This window comes from Pinus tabuliformis, chromosome 3_2, assembly GCF_031772625.1.
Source record: "Pinus tabuliformis cultivar Carrire ecotype Pingquan chromosome 3_2, CPIR1, whole genome shotgun sequence".
NCBI lineage: Eukaryota > Viridiplantae > Streptophyta > Pinopsida > Pinales > Pinaceae > Pinus > Pinus tabuliformis.
This window is the reverse complement of record NC_142302.1, coordinates 503,971,449-503,980,317: the sequence shown is the minus strand read 5'-3', so window position 1 is coordinate 503,980,317 and position 8,869 is coordinate 503,971,449. Positions and strand designations below refer to the sequence as shown.

At 35.9% G+C, this 8,869-nt stretch overlaps 1 protein-coding gene across 1 annotated transcript; it reads right to left on the bottom strand.

Annotated features, from left to right (window-relative positions):
- Positions 1 to 3,292: 3,292 nt before the first annotated feature.
- LOC149181501 (putative pectate lyase 5) lies at positions 3,293 to 5,670 on the bottom strand. Its single transcript, XM_089418329.1, has 5 exons — positions 5,065 to 5,670; positions 4,313 to 4,949; positions 4,115 to 4,218; positions 3,853 to 3,991; positions 3,293 to 3,761 (listed from the first exon to the last, which is right to left on the bottom strand). Exons 1-5 carry the CDS (start codon positions 5,271 to 5,273, stop codon positions 3,540 to 3,542), a joined length of 1,311 nt encoding a protein of 436 aa, XP_089274455.1. The 5' UTR covers positions 5,274 to 5,670; the 3' UTR covers positions 3,293 to 3,539.
- Positions 5,671 to 8,869: the final 3,199 nt, after the last annotated feature.

Sequence of the window (8,869 nt, the reverse complement as noted above, 5' to 3'; positions counted from 1 at the left end):
CCTAGTATGCATGCATAACCATACCCATAACAATGCATGCATAACAATAATACAGGCATTGGCATGCATAATGAACACATATATAACTGACATGTATGCATGACCCACACATCCCAACAACAACATCATCAACTTCTACATGATGACACAACTATAATAATGGCCATCACCATGCATACATAACAAGAACATATATAACCTTCATGCATGCATGAAAAACACATTTCACCCATCCAATCCCAGTGTTGTACCATGCTCTAATACCACTCTGTACCACCCTCCTCCCACACTTACCTAAGCTAACCGGTCCACCGGGGTAAATATGTGATGAAGAGTTACTATGATATGATTCAACTCCACAATTATAGTTAAGGAAGTGGAATCGACAAACCAAAACCAAATTGACCTTCCGCAGGAGCTACAGGACCCCCAGGGGCTGACAAACCACTCCATGTGCCCAACCCCTTATTTAACTTGCTTTTTAATTGAACTAAAACCTCAATCACTCCCATGATAAGCCCTCCATGCGACTATAACCATCCAGTCTCTCCCACAACAAGGCCTCCATGAGACTACAAAATTTTTCACCCAATTCTGTGTCATCAACTGTGAGATTTAAGCCACTTTTTTAGGCAAGTCTCTAAACCACTGCCCATAACTTCATGAAAAATTCCAGAATAATGAATAACACCAAGACAAATCCTTTCACACAAAACTTAGAAAATAACTTGACCTAATTAGGCATATCCATGATAAACATTTCATCAAATACATCATGAACATGTAATCTACAGGTCATAGTTACATATCTAATTATGTATAAGAAGAATTTATACTACATGGATGTGAAGATGTTTCCTAAAATTGCTTCTAACTCTAGCCAAAACCCCCACCTTCGACTCAAGTGAGGGTAGCATAAGGATGCCCAATCTTGGCTAGACGATTGGGGAATAAAGGAGGAGCTCATGTTGCAGAATTCGAGTACTATTGAAAATATTATTACTTTTAAATTTGAGGAGAAATTGTGGGGAAATAAAGTATTGAAGGTATAAAGGAAACTACAATATTATAAGGAGGTGATTAACCCCAATCTCAAAAACCAAAGTGATCTCTATATCTTGACTAGTGTTAAAAAGAAAGCATTAGAGAAATTTTAGGTATAAAATGGGCGTACTAAGGAATATTATAAAATAATATTAGATTACATCATAAAATTTTAGAGGGAAAAAAGAAAAAAACTATTTTTTCAACTCGTATTTTCAACTTATCTGCCTACGATTTTACTCAAATTTCGAGCAGGAGCACTCATTGGATGCAGAATTTAATTCCTCATTTAGGTAGTACCCATGTTGCATACTTTTGATGGACCCTGCTACATGAATAATGAAAAATACATGAAAAAACATGATTGCAATCATGTTTTTCATGTTTTCTCATTTTTTGTGTAGCAAGATTCATCAAAAGTATGAAACATGAGTACTCCTTGGTTGAGGAATCAAATTATGCATCCAACGACTGCTCCTACACAAAATTTGAGCAAAACCGTAGAGAGATAAGTTGAAAATATGAATTGAAAATGTAGTTTTTCTATTCTTTTATTTTTTAATATTTTTACTTTTTTACTTCAAAAATAATGAATCATCCCCCATGGTTGACATTATCATCTTGAATCCTATTGATTCTTATAAAGTTGATTTTGGTTATACATTTGTGATTTGAGGCCCATTTCAGACCTCAAAAATTCTCTAATGTGAACAATGAACATTGTCAAGATTACAACAAATTCTCATGAGTTTCATAGTGAAACTAGGTGTTTGTCAATTCCCAAAACACCATTGGATTAAAAAATTTGTCACTTGTGGAATCCTAGAAGACTTGTTGAAATCGATGCATGTTTATAGTACATAAGATCGATCTGTTATCTTCATCAAGATGGTCATACCTCGTTGGATATTTCATTTCTAAAATATTGAATCCCTAGAGAACGGGGTCTATCATAGATATGTTCCACGAAGATTAAGCAATGGTTTGCACCTGCCATTTACTCATCACTAGACTTCCACTAAAGAATTTGAAAGAGGTATTTCCTATAATAAATTAATGGATCTCCTGAAATAGATATGTATACCATATGAAAAAAAGAAAATTGATCATATTAACATATTGACCAATAACTATTTATTGACATACCCACATTCTATGTAATTTTCAAAATATCTATCACACTACCAACATTCTTGACCTTTTAACTCATTGATCTATGGTGATGTGAGAGTGGTTCTCTAACTTCTTTTTTAGCCTAGAAATAAAATATTAAAAAATTCTAATTAATTTATTACATTCTTAAAGTCCAATAGACAATATAATCTTAGTAAACTCTAATCATTATCATTATAAAAAACTTATGAAAAAAAATTATTATAAATATTAAATTTGTATATATTTAATAATTAAATTTAAATATAAAATTCTAAAATAAAATATTCACAATTATAATTAATCTATTACCTTTTTAAAATCTATTATATTCTTAAAATTCAATAGACTTTAATCTCATCATAAAAAATTTAGAAATTTTTTATATAATTAATAATTAAACTTAAATATAAAATTCTAAAATAAAATGGTCACAATTAAAAATCATTATTTATAAAAGATCCCCGTATTTATATGTTTATTGATTTTAATTCTTTTATATGTTTATTAATTATACTTCTTGAAATAGTTTCAAGATAGTTCAAAGGTGGATGATAACTTTAAAAAAATCGAAGGTTCAAATCCCACCGGAGGTTACACGTGTCGGTTAATTCGATGTTAGAGTGGGGTGTGTCTGCATGCTAAATTGAATTGGTTAATGAAGTGTTAGAGTTTGGTACGGGAGCCGCATTGTTGTTGGCCCCTTTTAAGTTAAATGCGGAGCTGTACAGAGGAATTTTTCTATGGAAATTTTGTTCATATTTAAACAAAAAAATTTGTAAATCTAAGTTATTGTTGTTAAATTTTAATATTTTAGATGTTTTTGATGTTACTGAATCTATTTCCACTATGATTCAAACATTGTCTTTACAAGATTTTTTAAATTTTTTTTGCCCAAATTCTTTAAAATGTTAAAGTTTGAGACGAAAGCTGCACTGTTCTTGGCCCTTTTAAGTTAAATGCTTGTCCGGGAAGGGACATATGGATATAAAAACAGATGCTCACATCTCGACTAAATTGCAGACTTGAACAAGGTGCTGATTGGTTAAAATAAAGTAAGCAAATTCGTATTAGGCCTCTCAATAGAAATTGTTGATTGGTTAAAATAAAGTAAGCAGATTCGTATTAGGCCTCTCAATAGAAATTGTTCAGGCAGACGACTTTTCTACAACACGTCGGCACCTGCGTATCGGTCTCCCTGCAAGGAAGGGGCGGAGGCTGCCGAGGTTGGAGGCAAATTAATTGACCTAACATGCTCTCAGTGTTGTTACTACAAAAAGAAAATAGAGCGAATTGAGAGACGCGGGAAGATTGAAGGTGACAGTAGGCGTGGTGTTATTGAGTCAGCATGCAGAGCCTTTCTTGCATGTCAGAACGCCAGCGTTCCCTGTGAGGGAGGACACAAGAGACGATGGCCTCGCTGACAGACTGGAAGCCTTCGCATAGCTGGACGATGCGCCCGCGCCCGACGGAACAAAGAACGCCCCGTTCAACAACAAGTCTCCGTCTGACCTCCAATTCCACTGCTTCCATACACTCTCCGATGTGTACTCGCGCTTCGTTACCTGTTCATTCATTTATATTCATAACTCCATCTACTTACGATGTTAATGTTGACAGTAATGAATTGATCAGAAATGAGGAACCAACATTTACCTCCTTGGAAGAGCGATCAACAGGTGCGAGGAATCGATTGCCTTGGCTGTTGATTGTTGGGTTCGCACTTCCACCGATTGCGTACATTTCCCAGTGCGTGTAATCGTTGTTCACCACATGAAAATAGCCGTGTCGGCATCTGCGTTTCAGCATCAATGCATTAAACTTCTTTTGCAGATAAACTTCTAAACCCTATTGTTTATTTGATTGTCCATACATGAAACACAAATGGAAAAATCTGAATTCAGATCGTTTCGGATACCTGGGCATGCGCTGCACGAGTCCTTCTCCGAAATGGTTGAAAGCAACTGTTACTTGCATGTTAACATCTGGTGTATAATCGTCGTTGTGGCCCAGAAGCATGACCTGCAACAATTAATGTAACAAATAGATGAACAAGGTAAGTATGGTAGGAAAGTTTGAACTTTCAATACTACAAAGTTGGAATTCAGATTAAAACCTTATCATGGTGCGTCATAAAGTTATTTGAAATGGTAATTGCAGTTGACCCCATAATGGCATCGATGAGCCCATCGGTGCAGCTTGACAAGGAGCAATGATCTACCCAGATATTGCTTGCCCCAAAGATGGAGACTCCATCTCCATCACTTCTCGTTCTCCACCCGTAATGTCCCGGGGAATCCCTCACCATGGCATTTCCTGCAGGCTTGCAGTCATGGATGTGAATCCCGTGAATGATAATGTGGTGAACGTACTGTACCGTAATGCAGGCACCGTTGGCAATGTGGACATTTACACCTCTCCCGTCGATTGTCTTGTAACTGTTCATGATAAGCTCTTCTTTGAGCTGGATGACCATGTCTCTCTGAAAAATTATCCACAGAGGCTCGGTTTGAATAACAGCATGGCGCAGGGTGCCCGGCCGGGGATTGACCGCATCGTAGTCATTGGGATCGGTGACAACATAGAATCTCCCATTCTTCCCTCCAATGGCATTCCTGCCGAACCCAATGGCGCAGTCTGCAAGCCTCTTTCGATTGTTTTCCCAATCTGGATCGCAGCGCCAGCAGTCGTCGATGGGGTTCCCCGTTCCGCAAGACAAATAACTTAGCTCCCTTCTCGAACTGTTAATGCTCCTGCAATACATTCCACGAATAAAATGTTGATGCTCCTGCAATAAATTTCATGAATAAAATGTTGCTTCTGCCATATGGCATTACAAGAAATTGAACTTTATCAGATACTACTTACCTTTCGACCATCTCAACTACTCTTGCAGGCTCTTCCACGTGTTTCGTTTCAGGTTGTTGTCCATGTTCAGTTTCAGGTACCATCACACGTCGTCCAAGTACAGCGCCCGTCAATTTCTCCAAACTTCTGAAGGGCGTGGCCGCCTCGGATCGAATCCAAAAGACCCCAAGCAAAGCAATCATTGCCAGTACCTCTCGATAGCCAGACATTTTTTTAGGGTAACAGTTCGCAGATTACAGTAAGCGGATTGAACTACAAATCACGATCCTCTATATAATACGGGATCTGTATTCAATCGATTCTGCTAACAAATATTAAGAAAGAGATGACTCTGTACTTGAGGTTATGACAAGAGGAGAACAAGTTGGAGAGAAAGTATGGGATCAGAGATGAGATGAGATGCTGCTAGACTAAATATTATAAGCTATAACTGCAGCGGCAGTCGAGTCTCGACCACTCAGCTCCTTCGCAATAATTTGCATGTACATGTTGCCCCTTCTTATATGATAAATCCAGAGTTGTTAAAGGAACAAATTTCGTGGTAGGTATTTCTGTTGATACCCAGTCAACTCAATTGGCCATCAAGAACAACAGATAACAGTACCTTACTGTGCCATAGTGTTCGATCACCATGTGGGTGAGAATACTGTACCAAGAACACAGCCATGTGGGTGAGAATACTGTACCGAGAACACAGCCATGTGGGTGAGAATACTGTACCAAGAACACAGCCATGTGGGTGAGAATACTGTACCAAGAACACAGCCATGTGGGCGAAAATGGAATTCGAGATTGTGCGGAACGTGTTGTACTTTGTAAAGGCGTTGTCTACACAGTGTCGATTTCGGCTGGATAGTCAAAATTAATTTTTCTTTTTCATGGTAGGAGTGTTTCAATGGAGTTTTGATAGTGGAAATGGAAGACTACCCTCAAAAATCTCAAGTCGCTCAAAATTTTTAATTTCGGCCACTATAACTCAGATTTCCAAAAAAAATTTACCCAATTTTATCAAAAATCATTGCAGAATTTCATTAGCCTTTTTAAAAATATTATAGCGAGTAAAAATTCTGAAAGTCAGTTTAAAAAATTGTAAATTACTTCCAAGTATTTAAATTACCCATCTTAAATTCCTCACTGGTTAAGTTATACGTAGAGAAAGGTTTATAAGTAGAGGATGTCAATAATCCCCGTCTCAAATTTAATGATTTGCTAAATTCTTTTCAAATTGTCCGTTTTTTCCTTATCATCAAGACTTTTTCTCACTTTTAAAAGTTATATACAAAGGAACTTGCAGTGAAGCAAACTGTTGTTCTCAATTCTATTAATCTTTTTTTAATTGCTTTTTACTGTTATTTTCTTTTGCATATTTTTTTTAACTGCTTTTTACTGTTATTTTCTTTTGCATAGCCCATTAATTTGCAATGAACTCAGTCTAATTAGTTTTTGTTTTTGTTGTTTTTTTTTTTTTTTAATTATGGAAATTTTGGTAAGATTTTTATAGAATCTTGCAGGGATTTTTGTAAATCTAAGTTATAGTTGTCAAACTTCAAAGTTTTGAGTGTCTTAAAGGTTTTTGATGGTGCTGAATCTATTTTCACCATAAAAATATGATTTAAACACTACTCATTCAAGATTTTTTAAAATTTGTTTAGCCCAATTCAAACTACTTTTGATCGTCCAGACGATTCCTCGACCTCAGTGAACACTTCCCAGAAAAAATAGCCATCACCAAATTTCCAGTGGACAATCAAAATAAATTTGAAATTCCAACTCTGTCATAAATACACAGATAGAAGAAAGTAATTGTATTCCTTCATTGGTATAACTATTTCCTTAGTTTAACTGTGGTATGTTTTTCACTTTTTATGGATATATTTTTTTATTTTCAAGTTAAGAAATTTTTTGAAAAGCAAATTTCAATTTTTTAATCTGGTCAAAAGATTTTTTATGAACTAAATTTTTCTATAAATTTTAAAAATATTTTAAATAATAAAAATTTATAATTTTACACAAAATTTTATCATTAAATTTAGTTAAACTGGTACAAATTATTTTCCATAACTTTTAATTATACTGACTATGGTTATGTCTATATTCAATCTTTTTTAAACAATAAATAATGTTTTATTATTATTATTATTATCCAATTTTAAACACTACATTAGTGTATAAAATCTTTTTGTGTATAAAACAAAAAACAAACTCGACACAGTAATTTAATTACTAAATCTATAAAAATATTGCTAGTATACCTCACCTGCAAATCCAAATGAACAAGAGCTGACAACCTAACAATACTTTTATCTATGGTGTGCATCACATGCAACACCAAATTAAACGGACCTTTTGCTTCGGATTCATGTCAGTCCACTATCCAGATACCCGGCTGTTCCCGGCATTTCTCTGACCCAGAGAGCCGCCATGATTAAGATGATATTCGTTCAAATGCACCTACCCGGTTTACTTACTTAGTCAAAGTGATGATCTTGATTGCAAGACTAAAGCCTGTCGATTTCATGAAAAACGGAGAATGCACTCGACTTTCTACCATCCTGCACGTTGTGAAAGCTTAAAGTCGCCGACAGACCCATATTCAGAAGCTCTTTTTCTTCGAAAATAACTTGCGAGGGAAAGTTGCTCCATATGTGTGGAAAATAACTTGCGAGGGATAGTGCAGCCGCCGCGGATACGACGGCGTGAATCTGTGCGTTGTAAAGTAGAGTGCGTGGGGATCGGTATGACTTTATCACATAAATTCCTCTATGACCGTACATCAAAATTTATGATAGAGACATGAAACATTAATCGGCCAGGGAACCGCAAATTTAGCGTCCGCTTTATGTGTAACATGCGTTCGGAAAGAGAGCACTAAGGTTGCTGGCTTATTCTTTGACTGCACCGTTGGAGATGGGCGGGAAATGGGGTCGTGTGAATGTGATATCAATGCTTTATCCTGTTACGTTTCATTGAGTCACGCATCGATTACGTTTCATTGCGTCATTCATTTTGTTTTGTTTTGGTTATGTTATTATTATTTTTTAAGTTTTTTTAGAGGTTGGATTTATGATAGGTATATAAATTAAATGGTTGATAAATATCAATCGCTTATTTTGTTATGTAAATGATATATATGGATCTTTTGGTATTAGGGTTTCGTTCGTATTTTTTGAATTTTTTTTTTGCGGTTTAATGTTGAGTTTGGGTTTCATGGTGAATTTCGCTACTCCCGTCATTATGTTGCCACATCCTCGTTTCAACAATCGAGGGATGACGACAATGACTCTTGTGCAGTGCAGACCAAGACGGAGCATTGAATACAGGTTTTACTGGGTTTTTTATGAAATCATGGTGTTTTTGTTGTGCAATCTGGACTAGCATGGAGCCTTGAATGCAAGTTTTATTGGGTTTTTTTATGTGTTTTGGGAATTTTTATGTCATTGTATGACAGTTTGAGCTAGTGTGGCATTTTGCAGTTGTTCAGGGACCAGGACGGAGCCTTGAATGCAAGTTTTATTGGGTTTTTTTAATGTGTTTTTGGGGTTTTTTATGTCATTTTATGGCGGTTCGAGCTGGTGCGACATTTGCAATTGTTCAGGGACTAGTACTGTGGGCATTTCGAACTGGTGTGACATTTGCAGTTATTCGGGGACCAAAGCAGAGGCTTGAATGCAAGGTTTTATTGGGATTTTTTTCTTTTTTCTGGTTTTTTATGTGACTATATTTTGATTCAACATTTTTTAGCCTACAGTGTGGTGTTTCAAGCTAGTGAGGTGTTTGCAATTGTTCGTGGTTTTGAGGGTTATGT

Bases quoted from the DNA above. Each gene is read 5' to 3' on its own strand.
- LOC149181501 (XM_089418329.1), bottom strand. From the start codon at position 5,273: ATGTCTGGCTATCGAGAGGTACTGGCAATGATTGCTTTGCTTGGGGTC. The intron at 4,219-4,312 runs GTTTTAATCTGA...TAATTGTTGCAG, and splicing joins TTATGACGCACCATGATAAG to GTCATGCTTCTGGGCCACAA. The intron at 3,992-4,114 runs GTATCCGAAACG...GCTGAAACGCAG, and splicing joins CTCGTGCAGCGCATGCCCAG to ATGCCGACACGGCTATTTTC.